We start from the raw sequence: 24,972 nt of genomic DNA, 5'->3' as shown, positions 1-24,972 counted from the left end.
TAAGTGAATGGTCAGAAATTTCACAGATGAAGTATAATATGGAAAAAATGTGAACTCATCCAGTTTTTGGCAGGAAGAGCAGAAAAGCAGAAATAGAGAGATTACAGAACTTTATGTTGCAAATCTTGGTGCCCTGGTACAAGAATCACAAAAACACAGGGGCAGCAAGTCATCAGGAAGGCAAATAGAATTGTTGATAATTATTTCAAAAGGAATTGAATATGAAAGTTGGGAAGTGTTATTACAGTTGTACAGAACCATTATTAAATCACATCTGGAGGACTATGTACAGTCTTGATCTCCTTATGCAAGGAAGGTGTAATTGCATTTGAGATAGGGGGATGATGGTGTAATGCGAATGTCACTGGATTAGTATTCCAGAGAGCCAGGCTAATGCTCTGGGGACATGGGTTCACATCCCATGGAAGCTGATAGAATTTGAGTTCAACTAATAACATTTTCACAATGTAGTAATACATGTGGGCAGAAGGCAGGAAAATGGGCATGAGGAGTATATCAGCCACAATTGAATGGCAGAGCAGACTCGATGGGCCGAATGGCCTTATTCTGCTCCTGTATCTTATGAACTTATGTGACAATAAATCAAATCAAAATAAAAAAAACCTGGAATTAAAAAGTAGTCTTAATAATAGTGACAGTGAAACTGTTGTTAACTGTCGTTTAAAAAAAACCATCTGGTTTTGTAATGCCCAGGAGAGAAAATCTACTTGTTTACAAGTGAGTCCAGGCCCATATCAATGTGGTTGACTCTGAACTACCCTCTGAAATGTTCTACCAAGCAATTAGGGATGGGCAACAAATACTGGCCTAGCCAGCAACACCCACATCCCATGAAAGAATACATTTTGAAAACGCCATTCAGAGAGTCTGCCCTCATCTGAAAACAAATGTTTTTAGCCAAGGAGAATGCATGAAATTATAGAATAGATACAGCACAGAGGAGGCCATTCGGTTCATTGTGCTGTGCTAGCTTCTAATGGAACAATATTTACCACCTGCCTCTCCCCAGAGGCCTGCAATACTTTCTCTTTGGGTTTATCCAATTCCCTTTTGTAAGTCACAGTCGAAACTGCCTCTACCAGACCCTCATGCCCTATGGTCTAAATCATAATCACTTGTTCCGTTAAAAAGCTTTCCCTCATGTCTCCATTGGTTCATAAGTCAAAGACTTTAAATCTGTGTCCTCTGGTTCTTAACCCTCTGCCACTGGAACAGATTCTCTCTACTCTGTCCAGATCCCTCATGATTCTGAAGAATACTATGAAATCTCCCTAAGACGTTTTCTTCAAGGAGAACAGCCCACTTCTTCAATCTATCCATATAACTAAAGTCCCTTATCCCTGAATTTAAAAAAAATTGTCAGCAATATGCTATCTCTACATCAATTATATGGAAATATGTAGCAGTATAAATGAATGCTTTCTGCCCTTGCAAAAATTACATGGAGATTAAATCCTTATGTAAATTATATTGAAATATTCACTGTCCTTGTATAGCAATTTGTTGACTTTAACTGGATTACTTACATGAGGAAATTTACCATGTTTGCATAGATGAAACGGGAATAGAAGTTAGATATGTTGTGAATAACTGATTTATAGAAGTATTTGTTGAAATGAGCTATTGAGGTTCTTTTGAACTGCAATGGGTCTTGGTCTGGATGTCAAGAAAGCAAACTTCATGGTTGTTATATTTAATATGGAGATAATTTATTCTAAGTGTAAACATTGTGCAAGCAACTTTTGACATGTAAATCGCTGCACATATGCTGAGTAATTCTGTCTTCAGGTCCTGGACTTGATGATCTACATCACATCTCTGCAGTACAATGGCCCCGTGCAGACATACTAAATCAAACTCAGTATATTTATTGGACGGAACCTGAAGCTCCAAGAATTGGTAGCAAATTGAGGCACCAAGCGAAAACAAAGGAATGTCTTATCCCAGTCCATCGGGAAGGTTTAATTTAGAGGTTGGTAGGTTGTGTCTGTCTGAGACATGTCTAAGACATATTTCCACCTCTGCTCACTTTCCCCAGCAAGGTAACATCTCAGCAGCATCACCTTAATGAGATTGCAATTTCCCTGACAGCGTGTGTCAGTGGCCCGGAATTTGAGTAAAGAATGGCTTCACAGCAGGAGGTCCAATCTGCAAACCATGGGCGATCTTTGATTAAATTGCCAGCATTAAATTGCAGTGCTCAAATCTCCCTAAGCAGAAGGCATGCCATTGAAGCCATCTTGTGGAGACTGGTGTCCCCGCTAATGTCTGTGCCCACACTGTGATGTTGGCCATGGATGCTAATTGGATGGGCTGCAGGAGGCAGCTTCTTCATTGGCTTCGGGAAGAACAAACCCGATGTCTTGTCATTTTCAAATTCCCATCCCAGAACTAGGCTGTCAGTAGGATCATGAATCCATCTGGGAAAATTTAGCTCCATGGTTCCGCTACAGCCAGATTTGCATCGACAAGTAAAATTCCCTCTAATTTCCGATAGAGTAGGGTCCATTGGTAAGGAGTTAGTGGCCCTACCAAAGCAATAAGATGTTTTTTATGAGGTGAGACTGAATTCAAGCCCAAGTTTGTAAAAGCAAGGCAAAGAGTGTGATGTGCTTTGTATTTGTCTTACAGACGCGAGATTTATCACGTAGAGAAAGAACTGCTGAAGGAACGGACAAGGTGTAGGGCCCTTGAGGAGGAGTTGGAAAATCCATTGAATGTTCACAGATGGCGAAAACTTGAGGTGATTTTAATTTTACTTCTTGCACTTTTGCATTCATTAATATTTCAAACACATTCTGGTGATCAACAAGGTACCCCCCCCCTTCTCTCCCTATACCTGCTTATATCTGAAACACGTTCTATTTAATCCAGTCTCAAAGTTCACACAGTATTATATTAATCTTATATTGTGTAGATAATCCTCATGAGTAAAATATAAATTTTCCCATTATATAATCTGCTTCAACCATGAGAATGCATTGGGATGTGATTTATAGGAATAAACTATTAAAAATTCAATAGAATTTACCAGTACTGGCATGAGCCTGGTAAGTTGCTCATATCTTAATGTTTCTTCTTGACACTAATAATGACTGTAATGAGTATATCACATGCAAAATACTTTCCCAGTAATATTTATGTCACTGAAAATGAGCATTAGATAATATAGAAATGCCCTGCAACTATTTCCTGTCTTTTAGGCAAGAGTAGTGACTGTGAAGACACGGAACATCAATTTTGTTGGCAATTATTATTCTGCTATCATGTGACAAAAGAGGGTGGTTTATAATGCATGTGGAGCTGCCATTCTAAGCATTAGATTAATGCAATAAGGTCAAGTGGAGAGAATTCTACTCTGTAGCTGAATGGAGTTTGTTGACCTCAGAAGCACTGCGAGAATATTGAAGGCAAACTGACCTTAAATGTGCTGAAGGACCCTTCAAGTGAAACTCCTTAAACTTAATTCTGTGCACTAGTTAACATCTACCAACCCTAAGCAGCCATGTTCAGGCATCATGGAAGAAATTGTGATGGCGTTATGATGCCGATGTGACCTATTTGAAGAAGGAGACAAAACCACCTGCCCAAACACTAGTGTAAATGGGCAGGATGTGCATAATTGAAACTATTTTTAATCTGCTTTATGTCCAGCCTGCAGCTTTTTCTGGAGCATTGCAGAGACTAAAATTAGTTTCACTGTGTCAATTGCAAGAGGGATATAAATGCAAGGAGCCTTCGGGCAGTCTGTGACACTTCCCTTTTGAATTTTGGAGCTAGACCTTTGCTTATAATTTGGAACATCACCACTTAAACAAATTAATTTAGATATTTGAAGGAAAGAACAATTTAAAGTGAAATAATAGCTAAGGCTTTTACTTACTGATTTATGCGTAGGTCTTGGATGGATGGAAGCAGAAAGCTGTTTGGGAATTTGTTCTGCCTTACTGCAGTTTACCAGGATTGGGTGCTGTCAGGCTCCAGTTTTGCCTTTTCATTTGTCAGTGTGAATCTATGTAGAATCACAGAAGAATCATAGAATCCCTACAGTGCAGAAGGAGGCCATTCAACCCATTAAATCTGCACTGACTACAGTCCCATCCAGGCCCTATTTCAGTAACCCCATATATTTACTCTGCTACTAGGGTCAATTTAGCATAGCCAATCAACCTAACCTGCACATCTTTGGAGTGTGGGATGAAACTGGAGCACCCTGAGGAAACCCACAGAGACACGGGGAGAACGTACAAGCTCCACACAGATGGTGACCCCAGGCCAGAGTTGAATCCAAATCCCTGGCGCTGTGAGACAGCAGTGTTAACCACTGTGCCACTGTGCCTCTCCTGGACTGGAGATTATGGGGTTAACACCGGATCTATAATCTTCCCTGATGTTTGTGAAGTTGCAACAGCAGGCGCTGTTGGTTCCAGTGCTTAGACATTACTGGAAGAAGCTTCAGGCCAGATGGTGGCCAGACACGCCTGCAAGTGTTTTTAGAGCACTGCCATGCACAGGCCCCAACAAGAAAAGGCAACACTTGTAAACTTAAACACATCTGCACAGGCTAAATCAGGTCAATTAGCCTCCTCTGTGTCATTCTCCATAAAATAGGAAAACTGATTAAAGCTGATGGATCTTTTGAGGACAGATGCAAACTCCATCAAGTCTGTGATGGGTTCCAATTAAGGGATGGATTACGGGAAGTCTCCAGGCCAATAAGTAGGACAGAAACGATGGCCTCTAAGGTTTTCAAGTTCATGGAGTGGGTTCCTTTGTCTGAAGTATTAGGTGTCCAAGTGGAGTACGGGGGAAAAATTGGTGAGAAAGAATCCAGGCCTTAGAGAAGACCACCTGATTTTTCTGCCATTTATATTAATGGAAAGAAAGTCAAGCATGGCTCATAGCTGGGATCGATTATGCAGGGAAAGGGATTGACATTGCTCACAGTATTTGCCAGACTATAATGAAGATGTCTTTGACTAAGCTTTGAACACATAGCTATAATTGAGGCGGATAACTCTTAACAGTGCTTGTATGTCTTTTTTTACTTATTTGTCACAGGCGAGTGATCCAAGCAGATATGAGCTGATTCTGAAGGTTCAGACATTACAGAAGCGTCTGATCTCAAAGACTGAGGAGGTGGTGGAGAAGGAGCTGCTTTTACAGGTGCACACTAATGAAGCAGATGAAAGTCCATTCCAAAAGAGCTGAAAGAATATGTTTGTTGTTTGTTGAGAGCAGCGAGAATTGAAAGCTTGATGTGGCCCATCAGCGATTCAACTTTTCATGTATTCAACATAATCAGTGCAAGAGCGTGGAATATGTCAAACATAACACAGCCAACTCTAATGGAACACAGCTGGCTCACAAATGTCTGGATTAACCTTGCCATTCCTTCGTGTATCACTGTTTACAGAGGAAAAACAAATGATATAGTTGTTAAATTCTCATCCTTTTACCTCTGGGATGTGGGAATGAATTCAGCCTAGACTGACGAAAATCTCTTTGCTCTGGGAAGTCCTTAAGGGATATTATCAAATCAATGGTCAATTGCCCATGTTAAAACAACTAATCCTAACGTGCCACTAAATTAACAATCTGTCTGGGAAACCACAAACTAGTGCAGTGGAAATTCGATTTTCTTGTTGGGAGTGGGAAATGATTCTGGATCAAAACAGATGAAACAGGGAGTGGCGGCTTTATTGGCCTAGTTGGGTGGGGGGAGTGGGAGGAGGGGTGGGAGGGGGTTTAAGGGGCTGGTCTTCTGTCCATTGAGTCGGCCAGACCTTTGGGAAAAGAGGTAACTCAGTCAAAAAGTGGGTCATGTTGTGACTTGTTTATGCAGCCATTGCTGTGACTGCTCTTGCTGCATTACTGGTGGGAGGCTGGGAGGCAGGGGGGCAGGTGGGTTGGCGGGGAGGGGGCTGGATTTTCTGGCTTCTCCACAGAATCTTTCCCGTGGTGGGAGGCAGCTCCCATTTGCTGGCAGTGGTATCTTCTGGCCCCGCTGCTATCAATGGGATTTCTAATTGACTGCACTCCATGCCTCTGGGAAACCCATAGCAGTTGGCAGAACCAGAAGATCCTGTGGCCATGAACAGCCAGAGAATTCCAGCCAATATTCATAGATTCATAAAATCCCTACAGTGCAGAAGGAGGCCATTCGGCCCATCAGGTCTGTATTGACCACAATCTTACACAGGTCCTATGCCCATAACATAAGTGTAGGGTGTAGGGTGTCGAAATTTGCTGATGACACAAAGATAAGTGGAAAAGCAAATTGTGCGGAGGGTGTGGAAAGTCTGCAGAGGGATCTAGATAGGTTGAGCGAGTGGGCGAGGCCCTGGCAGATGGAGTACAATGTTAGCAAGTGTGAGGTTATCCACTTTGGCAGGAATAATAGTAGGAGAGATTACAATTTAAAAGGCAAAAAGCTGCAGCATGCTACGGTGCAGAGGGACCTGGGGGTCCTTGTGCATGAGTCGCAAAAACCCAGCCTGCAGGTGCAGCAGATGATCAGGAAGGCAAATGGGATGCTGGCCTTTATAGCGAGGGGGATTGAATATAAAAGCAGGGAGGTCTTGCTGCAACTGTACAGGGCACTGGTGAGGCCGCAGCTGGAGTACTGTGTGCAGTTTTGGTCGCCGCACTTGCGCAAGGATATTTTGGCCTTGGAGGGAGTGCAGAGGAGGTTCACTAGGGTGATACCGGAGTTGAGGGGGTTGGACAATGAAGAGAGGCTGAATAGACTGGGTTTGTACTCGGAGTTTAGAAGGATGAGGGGGGATCTTATAGAGACGTATAAGATAATGAAGGGGATGGATAGGGTGGAGTCTTCCTGCTCAGAAAGGACAGCAGGACTAGAGGGCACAGCCTCAAGATAAGGGGGGGGGGTGCAATTTAGAACGGAGTTGAGGAGGAACTTCTTCACTCAAAGGGTGGTGAATCTCTGGAATTCTCTGCCCGTTGATGTGGTGGAGGCTACCTCGCTAAATTTATTTAAGACACGGGTAGATAGGTTTTTGGTAGGCAAGGGAATTAAGGGTTATGGGGAGAAAGCGGGAAAGTGGAACTGAGCCACTTCAGATCAGCCATGGTCTTATTGAATGGCGGGGCAGGCTCGAAGGGCTAGATGGCCTACTCCTGCTCCTATTTCTTATGTTCTTATAACCCCACCCATTAAACCCAGTTAATCCCCCTGACTCTAGTGTCCATAAGACTATGAGCCATAATTTAGCAAGGCCAATCAATCTAACCCGCACATCTTTGGAGTTGGGAGGACCCGGAGCACCCGGAGGAAACACACGCAGACACGGGGAGAATGTACAAACTCCACACAGACCTTGACCGGAGGATGGATTTGAACCCGGTCCCTGGCACTGTGAGGCAGCAGTGCTAACCACTGTGCCACCATGCTGCCCATAAATATTCTTGAGCAAAAGTCAGCAAAGTTAAAACTTTCCACATTAAGGGAGCCCTGGAACCTGGGTCACGGTAGGCTGGTGATGTGTTCTTCAAAATCAATAAATTTTTATATAATGGGCTAGGAAGCTGCGACCACTCTCACACCTTTCAGTGCCACTTCAAACTAAGTAAAAGTAAAGCTTATTTATTAGTCACAGGTAAGGCTTGCATTAACACTACAATGAAGTTACTGTGGAATTCCCCTAGTTGCCACATTCCGGCGCTTGTTCGGGTCAATGCACCTAACCAGCCACATTTTGGACTGTTGGAGCATCCGGAGGAAACCCACGCAGATTTGGGAGAACATGCAAACTCCACACAGGCAGTGATCCAAGCTGGGAATCGAACCCGGGTCCCTGGCACTGTGAGGCAACAGTGCGAACCACTGTGCCACCATGCCACCCCCATCTTCTCACCTAAGCTTGGGATTGACCTCACCTCCATTGAACTGATCTGACTCCTGATGGCTGCTAAAGTCTGAATAAACATATAACAATTTTAAGTTCCCATTATTCATAACAGGCCTGTCCTGAAGCACGCTCCATCCCCTCCCTCTAGGAAATGTCAAAGACTGGAAACGGAGGCAGAGTTCCCAAGTCTCCCCATTCCATTTTTCCTATTGTCCCACCTCAGCTTCTGTCTCATCAGAGCTGGGAAAATCTGGTCCAGAGTTTGGGGCTCGGCATGTCATTGATTGAAGTAGAATGTGTTCTCCTTTGCCTTACTCATGATATAGTTGAGTTGAGTGCACTTTGTGCTGATAGTGCAATCCCAAAATAGAATGTGTTCTATTTCTTAATGCTAACATTGCTCAACTTGACAAGTGCAAAAAAAAATCAAAAAGAAAAGGAAAGGCTTGCCCAGGAATCTGGAAATAACAAAATAATCATTCACAAAATACCTGTAATGTAGTTTCCCATGGCTTCTGTTATCAAGTCACTAGCTGTTGATTGCAGAGGATTACATATTCTCTATTGTAATGAGTTTCTCGCTGTTTAATCAAACTGTAGCGCTAGTTCTGCATCTCTCTCCTGGAACTACGCTCCAGCTGTCCAATCAAAGTATACTGAGATTTAGTGGGCCAGTTCATTAACATGATCCGGTCGTTGCCCTGATGCTTGGCAATCCTTATTTCCCTCTCCGTGGCTGTAGAAAATGTGCCTTCTCCAGATGCTATGGAGACGGGTATCTGTGTTTCTAATGTAACAAAAACAGGAAATGCTGGAAATGCTCAACAAGCCAGATTAATGGCCCCAGTGCAAATGTTAATCTCTTTACAAATCAAGAATTGATCTACCATGGTTTGGCATCATTTTCTGTTCACATTTTCAGATCTCCATTTTAATATAACCACCCTGCGGGAAAGTTATGGATTCAAGTTGGAAGCATATATATCGCATCTTGCCTGATTTTTACCCTCCATTCATTTCATTGGAAAGTAAAACCATGCCAGGTGCAGAGTGGGTATCTGGTCCCAGTCTGTTCTTTTTTGCTGCAGGTCAATAAAGCATTGATATTGAGGTTCCAGATTTCCTTTCTGGGGCTACGTGAATTTGTATTAAGTGAGGGAAGCCTAGCCTTTATCATGAAATTGCTGTGCACTATTGTTCAGAGCAGGGCTCCCTCTCACCTTGAGGAGACTCGACAGTTGGTTTTGGTTTTTGTGCCGTACCAATTAATTTCTGCCAAACGTCGAAACTTGTCCTTACCATTCACAAAATAATCCATTAACAGCAGGTGGCAGTAGATAACCAATATTAGCCCGCCTCCCGCCAGTGGACGAGAAGGACTGGTTAAAAAGACATTTTTTTGTGATCAATTCAGACTGGAAATTGCTGATAAACATTAATTTCTCTGCAACTAGCAGATACAATTTAGAAAAGGAGAAGTGGTTAAGGCTAAAACAAGTTTGTCAAAGTAATCTGTCCCTTTCAGGCTTCTAGCCCTCGCTGGGGTTTTGTTCCAAGAAGAGCATATTTGTAGTGACAAATTATTCAGGACAGCATAAAACAAGAAATTTGTTTCAGAAATTAAGGGAGAAACAAGAGAGAAAATCACCATTCAAGGGCTATATGAGTAGCAATAGAAAGTCACTTAAAGTCAACTGCGGATTAAATTATTGAATCCACCCATGCATAAACTAGTCATGTTTGGATTGGTGACCCGATGGCACCCATTTTACCCTGATCCTTTTCAAACAAGGCATAATTATATTTCATACTCATGTAACAAAATAAATTGTAAGATTACTTCATTTAGCCTAGTGCACCAGTCTGATATTGGATTTGTTCTCCAGGAGAAAGAGAAGCTCTACGTGGAGTTGAAACACATTTTAGCACGACAGCCAGGACCAGAAGCAGCTGAACAGCTAATGATGTATCAGAGGACGCTCCGAGATAAGACTAAGCAACTGAAGGTGAGTACACGGACATTTTACCTTTTCCCCAGCACTCCTGTGGAGACACAAACCACTGAGTCCATTTTTCTTTTAATTCAGTGGCGCCTTGTTTTACATAATTTTTCTCAGCTGGGAATGACTTCCTTGTACTCCCCACAGTCACTGCCTCATTTGCAGCGCAGAAAACAATGTATTTCAAGATTCAGTCACGGGGAATATTTATACTTGTAGCACCATGTCTCGCTGACATGATGGGGATGTGACTAAATTAGTAATTTGGTTTAATGTTGTGGCCAGGCAGCCTTACTGTAAAATGGCAAGGGATTTTTGATTCAATGTTTCACCAGTCAGATAAGAATGGTTAAAAGAAGAACGTGGAACTAAAGCTGAACCATTGTTGGTGCCTAATGATAAGGCCATTTTTTAAAAAATATACATGTGTTTGTTTAATATTGACAATGTCAATGTGTGAGGGAACTTCAGCCTAGTCATAGAGTTGTGCAGTGCAGAAAAGGCCCTTTGTCCCATCGAGTCTGCACTGACAATAAGTACCACTATAGTTGTGCTAATCCCATTTTCCAGCACTTGATCCACCATCCTTCAATGTTATAGGCAAAATACTGTGGATACCGGAATCAGAAACAAAAACAGAAAATGCTGGAATATCTCAGCAGGTCTGACAACATCTGTGGAGAGAGAATAGAGCCAACATTTCAAGTCTAGACGAAATGACACCCAGACTCAAAACGATGGCTGTATTCTCTCTCCACAGATGCTGTCAGACCTGCTGAGATTTTTCCAGCATTTTCAGTTTTTGTTCTTGAATGTTATGATGTGTCAAGTGTTCACCCAAATATATTTTAAAGGTTGTGAGATTTCTGGTCTCCACTACCTTCCCAGACAGTGCATTCCAGACTCCCACCACCTCCTGAGTGAAAAAACCTCTTTGCAAATCCCCTCTGAATCTCCTGCCCCTTATTATGCACCTTGTGATTGACACCTCAACCCCGGCGGAACAGTTTCTTCCTATTCACCCGGCCCATACCCTCATAATCTTATACACCTCAATCATGTCAGTTTTCTCTGCTCTAGACAAAACAATCCAGGCCTATCCAGCCTTTCCTTGTAGCTCAAATGCTACATCTCAGGCAGCAACCTGGTAAATCTCCTCTGTACCCGTTCCAATGCAATCGCGTCCTTCCTTATATTGAGGTGACCAGAACTGCATGCAGTACTCCTGCTGTGACCTAACCAACCTTTTGTACAGCTCCATAACATCCTTGCTCTTATACGCTATGCCACGACTGACGAAAGTAAGCACCCCATAAACCTTCTTTACTATCCAGTCCTCCACACAAAATTGCAGTAGGCCACCATCGATTGCTGGGCAAGCATATAAAGTTTTTAAAAGTTTATTTATTAGTCACAAGTAAGGCTGACATTAACACTGCAATGAAGTTACTGTGGAATTTCCCTAGTTGCCACAGTCCAGTGTCTGTTCCGGTCAATGCACCTAACCAGCACGTCTTTCAGAATGTGGAAGGAAACTGGAGCTCAGACACGGGAAGAACTTGCAAACTCCATACAGACAGTGACCCAAGCCAGGTCCCTGGCGCTGTGAAGCAGCAGTGCTAACCACTGTGCTACCCAATATATGTAAAGGTCACTGTTCCTTAAAGAGCTTTCGGCAGTGTGACATGGGGGCAGTTTGCCCATGTTGCATTCTCTGGTTGGGGGCCATGGGGTTGGGTAATGCAGTTCTCCGTGAACAATGACAAAGACTCTCAAAAATAGGCAATCACTTCTTAAAATCTCAGTGACAAATTACTAAAATAGCAATGTATCTCTCATGCCTTCTGATAATTTTTTAAAAATTGTATCCATAAATATGTTCTCCTTGCCTAATAGTTGAATTCCAAAAAAAACCGTCCAAGCAGTATAGACAACTACAGTGAAATAAACAAACTTGTACTCTGTAGAGGCTGTAGGTACATAAATAAATAAATGTGTGTGGCTTGCACGTCTCAGCTACATAAATAAATCTGTGCCACATCTGTCTCTGCTGCTCATTATATAATAATTAGGAATACACTGAGAATAAATATTAGCTTCTGTGCTAGCATGATCCTCATTCTCATGGGGCTCTTTCAGAAGTCCTGGCATCGCCTCAAACATACATTCCTGTTATCACAAGCGAGCTAAGATGTTTTCCTCGATGTATTTGGCTGCAGCCATATGGGTGATGGTGAAAATATGACTTGTGCCCTTCGTTCTAGAGCTTTCAAGCTGTCTTATTTGTTTGCCTGCAAATGGAAGGGAATACAACCTTGACAGAGAGGAGGGAACAGCCAGTGCAAATGGGGAGGGGAAAATGAACTTTTTGCAGGTGTGATGTCTTAAACTTGCCGCATTCATTGCAGATTATGGGGCAGGATGAGACTCTTGAAATATTGCCTCTACTGTACTTGTGTAAACTGGAACCTGAGTTGAACATATTTTCGTACAAAATTTGATATCACACTTCAAAAATGCCCTGGATGCGGAGACTCCTATGGTGTCCAGGGTGTTTGGCAACTCTATCACAGGAAACAGAAGGTTGAGAATTTAAATACCATTGCCCATTCCATGCCAGTGTAATTGCCAAGGGAAAAATGCATTCAGAGGGGATAAAATTCCAGCAGTGGTTTCCAACAATTCAATTCCCAGAATGATCTGGTGCTTCACACACAGACTATACAGGCTTAGGAATTGATGCAGTGAAAGTTTTGGGGTTGGGGGGAATGGGGAGAAGTTAAAAAGGAGAACTGGTTGGGATAAACCTAAAATGACTACAGTTACAGCTAAACTAGGAATTACTTTGGCAACTTTATTGCCTTAAATGCACACAGAGGGTCCAGTGCAGGCCAACCTGACAGCAAAGCCCACCCTCACTTTGTGTTCATTGGCCTATGTACTTGTTTGTCAAAGCTGTACCTCTCTTTACTGGTGTGCAGCTGCTGTCCAACAACTCTACTTCCCTGTTGTCTCCCTGGTTGTTCATAGCCATGGCCAAAAAAATAATTTCCTATTCTGGGAGCTATCCAGACCACCAGGAAAGCTGACAGCCTAGTCCTTAGCATGTTACCACTAGTAATTAACTGCTTCCTGACTTATTGGATGAGCACATAACTGGCTCTCCAGCTGCTCTACTCCCAACTGCTGTGAAACTGGTCATTACATTGGTTTGGCCTGTGACAGGATTGTGTTACTGTTTAGCTTTGTTCCTTCTGCCCCTCATCTCTGATGAATGTTCTAATTCATGCTACAGTGTAGTTCCACTGCCACCAAATCTTCAGTGTTTTGGCCAAGTGACATTCTTTATGTCTGTACCAAGACAGTGAGGGCCAAGCAGTTGTCTGATTGCAGGATTAGTTTGCACACTGAAGAATGAGCATGACCTTATTTGATGTCCACACACTTTCTGGCAAGGGTCAATCTCTGTCCTACCCAACACATTGGTCAAGGATAGCAAACCTGGACTTAGTATATGATCTTCCTATTATCCATCAGTCTGAGTGGCATATTGCACATTGACTTTACAAAACTGAGTTATAATGAAGATTTCACAATTTATAGCCACTCAAAATACTGTTTTGATTCATTCATGAGATCTCTGAAAGTGGAAGCGCATGTTAGCACGGTGGTGAAAAAGGTATTTGGGACACTTGCCTTAATCAGTCAAGACATAGATTACACAAGCAGGAAAGTCATGTTGGAGTTGTATAGAACTTTGGTGGGGCCACAACTAGAGTACTGTGTGCAGCTCTGGTCGCCAGATTATCGGAAGGTTGTGATTGCATTGGAGGGGATGCTCAGGAGATTTACCAGGATGCTGCTTGGGATGGAACATTTAAATTATGAAGAGAGGTTGGAAAGGCTTAGGCTTTCGTTGGAGCAGAAAAGACTGAGGGACGACCTGATCATAAGAACATAAGAACATAAGAAATAGGAGCAGGAGTAGGCCATCTAGCCCTTCGAGCCTGCCCCGCCATTCAATAAGATCATGGCTGATCTGTCGTGGCTCAGTTCCACTTTCCCGCCCTCTCCCCATAACCCTTAATCCCTTCTCTTATCAAAAACCCATCAACCCGCTTCTTAAAAATATTTAGCGAGGCAGCCTCCACCACTTCAACGGGCAGAGAATTCCAGAGATTCACCACCCTTTGAGTGAAGAAGTTCCTCCTCAACTCCGTTCTAAACCACCTCCCCTTTATCTTGAGGCTGTGCCCCCTAGTCCTACTGTCTTTTTTGAGCGGGAAGAGTCTCTCCACCTCTATCCTATCCATCCCATTCATCATCTTATACGTCTCAATGAGATCTCCCCTCATTCTTCTAAACTCTAACGAGTACAAGCCTAGTTTATTCAGCCTCTCCTCATAGCTCAATCCCCTCAACTCCGGTATCAGCCTAGTAAACCTCCTCTGCACTCCCTCCAGGGCCAAAATATCCTTGCGCAGGTGCGGCGCCCAAAACTGCACACAGTACTCCAGCTGCGGCCTCACCAATGCCCTATAGATCGAAGGGTACAAGATTATGAATGATATGGACAGGGTGGATAAGGAGCAACTAATCCTGTTAGTTGAAGGGTCGGTCATGAATGGACATAGATTCAAGCTGAGGGGCAGGAGATTTAGAGGGGATGTGAGGAAAACCTTTTTTACCCAGAGGGGGTGATGGTCTGGAATGCACTGCTTGGGAGGCTGGTGGAGACAGGTTGCCTCATATTCTTTAAAAAGTACCTGGATGAGCACTTGAAACATCATAACATTCAGGGCTTGCTGGCAGATGGGATTAGGTTGGAGTTCAGGTGTTTCTAACATGTCGGTGTGGACTCGATGGGCCGAAGGGCCTCTTCTGCACTGTATGTTTCTATGTGAGAGTTACTGGTAAGGGCAACATTTATTTCCCATCCCCTGTCGCCCTTGATAAGGTGCTGGGGTTTGCAACTGAGTGGTTTGTTAAGCCATTTTAGAGGACAGTTGTGGATCTGGAGTCACATATAGATCAGACTGAGTAAGGGGACCAGATTTCCTTCCCTAAAGGACAGCAGTGAACCGGATGGATGTTTATGATAATCCGTGGTCACCATTACTTGTGCTCACTTTTCTATTCAAGATTCACTTAGTTAATTGAATTTAAATTCTTCAGATGGGACTTGATACCTTGCCTCTGGACTATTATGCTTCTGGATAATGAGTCCAATAGCATAATCACTATGCTACCGTATCCCATTCTTCAGGGGATATTTTGTGCTCAGTGTATCTAGTATCGATGTATTTGGAATCCAGTCCCGCAGTATAGAAAGCGCATGATTCATGAGCATAATTTTCATTCTTCGACCAGGGAGAGTAAATTAGTGCATACACATTGAAGGATGAGCCTGTCAGGAAGTGGAATGGTGAGAGGAGCGCTAACCTCTATCATTGTGAATCTGATGCTTTGGCCCACTGTCTCTGCACTATTCTTCCTACTCTACTAGCTTTGATTTATTGGTAAAATAATGAAAAAAGCTGCCTACTGTGTTGTTGACCTTTCATTCCATCCTGTCTCAACTGACAATTGTGCCACTATTAATTGGAGGGCAAATTATTTTATCTGTTACTTTTCCTGTGTGTGTGTGTGTGTGTGTGTGTGTGTGTGTGTGTGTGTGTGTGTGTGTCCTCCTAGATATTGGAACAGGGGTGACATGGTGGCACAGTGGTTACCACTGCCACCAGGAAACTGGATTCGATTCCTTGCTTGGGTCACTGTCTGTGGGGAATCTGCACATTCTCCCTGTGTTTGCATGGATTTCCTCTGGGTTCTTCCCACAGTTGGAAAGACGTGCTGGTTAGGTGCATTGGTCATGCTTAATTCTCCCTTAGTGTACCCGAGCAGGCACCGGAGTGTGGGTGACTGGGGGATTCCACAGTAACTTCATTACCATGTTAATATAAGCCTTACTTGTGACTAATGAATAAAGTTGACTTAAAAAAGCTAGTACAGTAAAACCCCGATTTTACGCACCCCAATTTAGCGCAAATTCGGATATAGCGCGATGAATCATTGGACCCTTTTTGTTTGCTCTCTCTTATAATGGGGCAGCACTGTATCTATTCTGCAGTAAATGAATACAAGAATAGAGAGATAGAGCTTCTGCTTAGAATCAGTGATTCTGTCACAAATCACAACTACTGTGAAAGATGCTTTTGTTCTCCTCCATTTCCACTTAATCAATTTGAACATTGATTTTCTTGGACCCTGATTTAGCACGACCCCACTTTCTTTGCGATAACATTTTATGGACCCCAATCATTGCATTATAACAGGGCCGCATTGTATAAACAAATGATGAGGAGTGATTTGTGTATGGGCATTATGAGAATGGCAAAGGGGCTTTACTTGACCTTCAATCTGTACAGGACATCTTTTCCAAGTGTGATAAAGCCTGTGATCACACCAGATAACATTAAGAATCCAAAGAAGCAGCTCATTCACTTTCTGCTGACATTGATGAAGGATTACTAAAACACAAGTGGAGTTCTCATTGAAAGAAAAGATTCATTCTACTATTTTACAAGACGCATTACTTTCCACCTCTTAACCTGTGCCTAAATAAAATTGAGTTTTTAGTATTATAAGGTAGAATTTGTGGACCTCAGAACATCCTGGAATCCACTTTTATTGGATTGAATTCTGATCTTTGGTGCAGAAATTCTGCTCTTTTTTATTCATTCGTAGGACATGGACATTGCTGGCTAGGCCAGCATTAATTGCCCATCTCCAGTTGACCTTGAGGAGGTGGTGGTGAGCTGCCTTCTAGAATTGCTGCATTCCACATGTTGTGGGTTGACCCACATTGTTGTTAGTGAGGGGATACTAGGATTTTGACCCAGCGACTGTGAAGGAACGGTGATGTATTTCCAAGTCACGATGGTGAGTGGCTTGGAGGGGAACTTGCAGGTGGTGGTGTTCCCATGTATCTGCTTATAATAAGTCATCGGAAGCAGAAGTCCCTTCACCAAAATCCCTTCATTTACAATTCCAACAGCAGTACGCAGAGTGCTCGCAGTCAGCAGCCTACCTTCGGGAGTGCCAGAGGAACTGACACCCCCTGATTAAATACAAGGAAAAGACCCTCCTGATTGGCCCATCAATTGACTCCTTAATCAGGGAGTTCATATTCCAATAGGCCAACCTCAATGACCTGATTGAAATCATTACACTGCTGCCCTAGTCCTTCTAAATGGAAGTGATTGTGGGTTGGAAGGTCCTGTCTAAGGGTCTTCGGTGAATTGCTGCAGTACATCTTGTAGATATACACACTGCTGCTCTCATTGAACTGTTAAATGTAATATCTGAATCCTATATTCAGACGCTGAAGTTTCCATCATTAATAATTGTTGCTTCAAGGGTTGATCTACGAGTCGCAAGAGACACTTGAAGTTTGAAGCTGTATGGCTGAGAAATAAGTGAACCAAAGATGGAATTATACTATTAGGGATGAAAAGAAAAACCAAAAATTGCCAAAACAATGTAAGTATGGAGGAAATTGTCTGCCATCTGAAAGAGAAAAGCTAGGTTTACATTTTGGATGTGGCCCTGCACTAGAAATTACACCCTACTGCTTTCCCTTCTGTTCTAGAAATGTGACTCACCTTCCATTGCTTTGGATTTAGGATTTTCTTTTTAAATATTAGCAAATGATTAACACATTCGAAAGACAGGCAGATTAACTGCTATTTCAATAGCGGCGCGAAGCTATTCCAAATAGATGTTTACACTCTGTTAAAATCTAGGACATTGGAGGTAGAGGGACAAGAGTGGGCCATTCAGCCCCTTGAGCTTTTTCCACCATTCAATTAGATCATGCCTAGCCTGTACGTCAGTGGATTACCCATGCTTACAGTAATCTTTGAAGAGCATTAGTCACAGCATTTGTCTTTCCAGTTAATTTTCACGGGCTGGAATGAGATGATCTTTTCCGCACAACACAGTTGCGTTCCTTCAAAATCCAGCCAGTGTCAGTAACTCCTGCCACCCAGTTCTTTTGATGCTTTAATCGACACTGTTGGTTTAAATAAACTTATTTAAAATCAAGTGTCGGGGTGAGGAGGCGGGGAGGACTTTAAGGCTATTTTGTGTTGCAGATTGGAACTGAAGGAAGCAGTACTGATCAGTGAAATGTTGGCAAGTCCTCTTGCAGACTAAAAATTGCTTCATAAGGAATACAATGTACACATTTTACCCACAGCGGTTAGCTATGTGCGTCAGTCTGGATTGAAATATGCTCACAAGCTGTCTAATAATGTGTAAGTATCTTATGGTCACTGCACCACCAACAGGAGGCACGGATAAATGATTGGCACATCATTCTATGACTATCTTAAGCGTAGAATTTTGGTTGAGACAGATTTATTGGTAGCTTTCACTGGCGGTGTAAAATGAGCACATCGTTTAGCAATCAGTCAGAGATGAAACTAAACCTGTAGAGGACTTGTCAGACTCATTGACACTACTGTAGTAGTAAAATACTGCAGATGCAGGAATCTGAAACTAAAACAGAGAAAGTTGGAATGCTGCCAGACCTTCCCGCTTCCTCTCTGTTATTGACGCCATTGTTGAGCTTTATTTAGTTAAATTTTGACATCCAGGCTGGAGTCCTCCTTGAACGTGGATCAACAGGGTACCTTTTCTTCCCATCTTGAGTTTTAACAAGATGGCATTCACGCATGTGGGGGCTGATACTCCGTGTGACACCAGCACCTGTTAAGGCAGAAATAATTGATGTGTGGCATTTGTTTTTATATGGCAATCTCCACCAGGGGAGTGATGTACTCTTTATTTCTGCCTCATTGGACCTGTAGATAATGCTATTGAAATCCTAGTGCTCTAGAAATGAGTGCATTTGTGTACATTGTATAATCTGTCACTGGGATTTATCCAGCTGACTGTCTCAAATTTCTTACATAAAGTATTGTACTTGAAGCACCTGTGTGGGGTTTGCAGTGATACAATAGCCAATTGCTGCCTGTTTTGCAGCTGTTTCTCGATAAATCTTTCTCAGCATCCTCTGCTCACTAACCTCTCATACCCTCAACACCTGTATTGCATTTACAGTAATTCAGAGTAGAATTACATTTTTGCCAAGCTTGAAGTCTGTGGAGCCACTTTTTCATTGCATAGGCACAAAAACTGCTTGCAGTCAGGGGGAATGGCATTTTTTTCTTCTTCTCAGTACAAAGATCAAAATAGGTTCTGAACAAATGTCTGATTCCCCCCTTCCGGCAATCAGCAACCCGGAATTGATGCTCTCCTAAAATATAATTTCAGGAAATGAAACAGTTCCTCTCTCTTCGCCTTCTGAAGTGGAAACTTGCACCTGGGATACTCAATCCGCCAAGTGATTCTCTGTGAGGCTGAGAAAATACTGTTGCGAAACCTTTGGTACAAGCACATTACTGCGGATGCTGGAATCTGAAACCAAAAGAGAAAATGCTGGAAAATCGCAGCGGGCCTGGCAGCATCTGTAAGGAGCAAAAAGAGCTGACGTTTCGAGTCCAGATGACTCCTTGTCAAAGCTCTTTTAACTCCTTACAGATGCTGTCAGATCTGCTGAGATTTTCCAGCATTCTCTGTTTTGAATTATAGAATTAGAATTATAGGATTCCTACAGTGCCATTCAGCCCATCGAGTCTACACTGACTACAATCCCACCCAGGCTGTATCCCCATAACCCCATGCATTTACCCTAGCTGGGCAATTTAACATGGCCAATCCACCTAACCATCTTTGGCTGTGGGAGGAAATCAGAGCACCCGGAGGAAACCCATGCAGACACAGAGAGAACGTGCAGACTCCATACAGATAGTGACTCAAACCGGGAATCAAACCCAGGTCCCTGGCACTGTGAGGCAGCAGCGCTAACCACTGTGCCACCATGGCACCCACAGTTTTCGTTGTGATACCTTTTTCTGTTAAGCCAAAATAATGAACTTGCGTTCATGTGTGACTCGGGGAAAAACAAAGACAACCTTCACATCAGAAAAGGTAAAAGCATCTGATTCTTGGACACTTTCTAAGGTGCAGACTAAGGAGTCCTTCTGGATAGTTCAGTCAGGGATGGTGTGCACAGAATTTAAACTGTAATTATAATCTTAAACGACTCCTTGCCTTTGGAGCTAGAAATATACTTGCACTTTGAAAATTCAGTCCTCAATACTGCTAGTCTGCAAAGACCCATCTACTGATTCACAGTGATATTTTGCATGATATAGGCAAACTATGAAAGCCCAGATTTGGTGATGGAAACTTATTAGCCATCCCTTGTACTATTATACTGCATAGCTGATTTCTAAACTAATTAGTTCAAACTGATATTGACAGTCACATATCTTTGCCATTCTGATGTTTTAGTCACTTTCAACCTCGCGTGTTGAAGCTCTTAATGCATTCCACAATGTTTTCACCTTCTCATTGTCATAGGTTATTTGCTGAATAATATGATATCTCACATTGAGTAGTCAGATGCAAGTAGTTTGTCGCAAAGGTTTATTTTCGGATAGGCTTGACAAAACCTTCCATAACAATTGATAGCGGCTTCAAGAAATGGAGCAAGAAGTTAATTATGTGCTAATGTCATGATCTGTTGTTCATTTTTATTTTGAAAGGCTTTGACTTCAGAGTTGAACATGTTCGAATCACAGAGTCAGGAGTACAAGTACGAGATTGACCGTCTAGCCCAGGAGCTGCAGAATATAAAAAAGAAGTACCACAATCAGAAACGCAAGGAACAGCTGGCTAAGTATGAAATATTAATCAATGCAAATGTGAACCACTTGCCAACGTTGCATTTCCTCAGAAAGATCTATTAACTCTTAGGGAATGCCATGCTCCTTTTATGCCAAGTTCTAAGGTTAAGGAGTCCTAGTTTATTGATAAACAAGATAGGATGTTTTATTCTTGACCCATCGTAATCCTCATGCTATATACATTACATAGCTAGCATTGCATTTATGGCTATCAGATATGTGGTTTCATTTAACTGACTGATCATTCTTTCTGATCGTTAACCTTTGAGGGACAGGAGAAAGCTTGTATTGTCCAATCTCATTACTTTGTTCTTTCTGCAGATGGGAAAGGAGGGGAGGGGGATGGGGGTGGTGAGGATTGGGGTAGTCAGCTGTAATTATGCGTGCAGTGACAAAAGCTTCTATACAAGTATAAATAGTAAAGGAGAGGCCATTGCTGGTCATGGGCCATGGCGTTGCTAAATCCACCTACTGTGTTTTCTTGGAGCAAGTCATTTGCCTCAATGATGTCCTCACCATTTATCATGTCTATCTGAAGTGGGTGGCATGATGGCACAGTGGTTAGTACTGCTGCCTCACAGCGCCGGGCTTGATTCCTGGCTTGGGTCACTGTCTGTGCAGAGTCTGCACGTTCTCCCCGTGTTTGCTTGGGTTTGCTCCGGTTACCCCAATTTCCCCCCACAGTCCGAAAGACATGCTGTTTAGGTTCATTGACCATGCTAAATTCTCCCTCAGTGTACCTGAACAGGCGCCAGAGTACAGCGACTAGAGAATTTTCACCGTAACTTCATTGCAGTGTTAATGTAAGCCTACTTGTGACACTAATAAATAAACTTCAACTTAAAACTCATTTCCTTGTTTTTAGAAGTTGTTTGCTTTTTATTTTCCAATGGGGAAAGCTGCAGCAACGCCTTGTGCCCAAAAATTGATAATGTTCCTAACTGATGATAACAGGCTATATGCGTACCAATTGCTGATTCACAGGCTTACCATCCACCCTCCAGGAAAAGGAAACAAAAGTCTTGCATTGCTATTGTGCCTTCACAACCTCATGCCATTCCAAAGCATTTTATAGCTATTAAAATTCAGTTTTGGGAAATAACCTTGAACTCCTGGCATTTTAGAGCCTCATTATACCATCTTCCTACGATGCTTATGGCAGTAGCTGCTGCACAAGGTACTGCACTATGTCATAGCCTGAAGGCTTTACATACTGGTGCCAGAGGGTCTTGGTACTAAGTGAGGGCTTAGAAAATCAGCCCTAATTTATGGCCTACCCAGCCGGAACTCATTAGCTGAGCCTAGGACTGAGCTTGCTGTCCTGGAGTGCCAGACAGGGATTAGTCTGTGTACACCACGGTGATAGTTTTACTTTGTATTTTGTAATAAACTATGTTCCTTTCCAGTCGGCTTTCCGAGTCATTACACTGGGGTCCAGTGGGGAGGAGAGGAGTGTAGTCGGCTGATGTAGTGGGGGATTGGGGGAGTCAGTGCTCTCGTTACCCAGGAGTTAGAAGTAGTTATATTCCTTCTTACTCATCATGAATAGCGACTCTGCTTTGATAATCCAAAGTCTCTGAATTAAGTTGAAGTTGTGGATAGTTCCCAGTGCAGCGTGATTTCCCATTGGAAGTTTGAACTGTCCAGGCAATTCCTGTGCAGTCCTTGCGTGGGGTTTTCTGGGGGTGTTTCCCAAGCACACCTCGGGATTTCTTTTAGTGTACGCCATCTGGAGATCAGAAATTCTGAATCAATATGAGATACAGTAATTTTTATTCTCAGTAGTGCAATGTTGTAGTAAATCTGTTCATTGCCCTTTTCCTCCTTTGATTCTTCTAGTGGGCAGATCAAAGCACCAATGGAGGCTAATGAGTTTGAGTGATAGTATAGCTGCAAATTTAGGACACTTTTAGTACGATTGCATTCCACAGCAGACATTATTCCATAATATTACTTTCATTCTGAAATGGAGCGGCACCACGGCACAGTGGTTAGCAGCTCCAGGGCCCCAGGTTCAATCCCAGCTGGGGTCACTGTCTGTCTGGAGTCTGCACGCTCTCCCCATGTGTGCCTGGGTTTCCTCCGGTGTTCTGATTCCCTCCCACAGTCCGAAAGACGCTCTGGTTAGGTGCATTGGCCATGCTAAATTCTCCCTCAGTGTAGCCGAACAAACATCTGGCGACTAGGGGATTTTCACAGTAACTTCATTGTGGTGTTAATATAAGCCTATCTGTGACAGTAATAAATAAACTTTTACTTTATTCTATCAGTGGAATGTATATTTAGGAACCTACTATATAGTTCCTTGCTCCAAGGATGAAGCAAATCAGTTTTGCCCAAAAAAGTACTTATCTTCACTGTTTGTACCATAACCTTTTAACTCTCAACGTTTTAAACCATACTGCAGCCACCTTCCACAGTATGGCCTGTGTGTGAAATTAGAATTTGTTTTGTGAGAAAATAACTTGTGGCTGTGGACTGGATCCCATATAAAAAGTTGATTGGAAACCCACTGCCAAGAAACAAGCCTGCCCTGCAGCAATAGCACTGATGGCTGCAGATTTAGGGGGGTACTGTCTTCAGGGACAGTGCCTCAATGCACATTGGCAATCCCCAAAGATGGTACCGCCTTCTTTCCTGTCCTTTTGAAATCATTTTTGAAAGAATGGGCTGCCCATACCTGCCTGCCCATCCACGCCAATAGTTTAATGGCATGGACAGCATATTACTGGGGACAGTTGTCTTGTAAGTAAGCTAAATAGACCCTTCATATTTCCATGGTAGGCAGGCTGCTGACTTTGGTGTCTACTCATTCGCTGCATTATAGAGAACAGCTTGGGGGATGAGTGAGAAGGTAGCACCTTGGACTTAGCACCCCTTATGTACTCGCCTGCTGAAAAAAAATGCTCGGTGGGGCTTGTAAAATCTAGCCCCTTATTTTCCACAGGGATTAAACATAGCGTTCCTTCTGTATTGTCCTGCAATGATAGAAAAGGGGTAAAGTGCAATAGCAGCATCTGCTGATGGTTAATGCTATTCAAAGTGTTCCACTATATCTAATTACTGAGTTCAACAAATTAAGGGGAAGGCAAATGTTGCCACTGTGAGGAATATTAGCCGCCTATTTAACCTTGTTAACAATATTTCATGAGAAAATGGTGGATATTTTCACTGGTTTGAAGTAATAATTAGATAAACATTAATTGGTGCACTAAGCTGAGGTTAATTAGATGATGTAATGGTAACAGTACCAGGTATCCATGGCCATTTTAGAAAATGGGTCAAGTGCCCGTTTAACTATCCTGCAAAAGGCAACATCTAGCAGCTCAGAGCACTGACTACACTGAAGAATACTTCATCAGCGGCTTTTCCTTCATTGTAAGGTCAGGAATAGGGATGTTTGCTGATGATTGCACAATGTTCAGTTCCATCGGCTATTCCCAAGGTAATGAAGCAGTCCGTTCCTGCATGCATTAAAATATTATTAGCCTTGGGCTGATAAGTGGCAAGCAACACTCGCGCCATGCATATGCCAGAGAATGCCTGCCTCCAAGAGAAGATATAAACATTTTTTCTTGCCATTGAATGGCATTATCATTGCCAAATCCTCCTCCATCACCATTCTAGGGGTCATCATTGAGCAAAAACTTAACTGGTCCAACCATATAAATATTGTGATTACAAGAACAGATCAGAGGCTGGGCATTCTGTGCTGAGTGACTTGTTTCCTGTATCATCTAATACTTTGAACCATCTCCAAGGCTGGGACAAAATGGAAAATTCTCCATTTCACAGAATCACAGAATGGTTACATCGCTTCTCGGCCTTTTGGCTAAGATCAAGTCTAATTTTTGACCCTGTGTCTGGTCTTGGCCAATGACATTGTAGTAAGGCTTCACCTGAAGCCATCTGGGTCTTTTGGCTGAGGTGAAGCTCAGATCAAGCCCTGGGGGAGGTGTAATGCCTCATCCTGTCAGCTTGGACCTTTTTTGATCGAGGGGAGGTGTGGCCTGTCTGATCAGCTTGGATCTGTTTTGAATTTGATTTTGATTGGGAATAAAGTACCAAAAGGTACAAAAAAAAGCACAGAAGTAGTCAATTTGGTCCATTATGTCTGCACCAGCTCTCCAGTTCAGGGGTTGGTGTGACTAATCTATGGCATCTGGCGAATGAGAAACTTATAAAAATTCATTTACGGGAAGTAGGTGTCACTGGCTAGACCAGCATTTATTGGTCTCCCTAACTGTCCATCAAAGGGTG

At 42.8% G+C, this 24,972-nt stretch overlaps 1 protein-coding gene across 1 annotated transcript in view; it reads left to right on the top strand.

The window, feature by feature from the left end:
- cfap58 (cilia and flagella associated protein 58) overlaps positions 1 to 24,972 on the top strand; it is a 208,674-nt gene that overhangs the window by 110,981 nt on the left and 72,721 nt on the right. The window contains exons 14-17 of the mRNA XM_080206048.1: positions 2,653 to 2,764; positions 5,083 to 5,187; positions 9,782 to 9,901; positions 20,572 to 20,705. Coding sequence (XP_080062174.1) covers positions 2,653 to 2,764; positions 5,083 to 5,187; positions 9,782 to 9,901; positions 20,572 to 20,705 — 471 coding nt within the window. The remainder of the gene's footprint in view (positions 1 to 2,652; positions 2,765 to 5,082; positions 5,188 to 9,781; positions 9,902 to 20,571; positions 20,706 to 24,972) is intronic.

The sequence above is a fragment of the Carcharhinus amblyrhynchos genome, chromosome 17 (assembly GCF_965287045.1).
Source record: "Carcharhinus amblyrhynchos chromosome 17, sCarAmb.v2.hapA, whole genome shotgun sequence".
NCBI lineage: Eukaryota > Metazoa > Chordata > Chondrichthyes > Carcharhiniformes > Carcharhinidae > Carcharhinus > Carcharhinus amblyrhynchos.
This window is presented reverse-complemented; position numbering and strand designations above follow the sequence as displayed.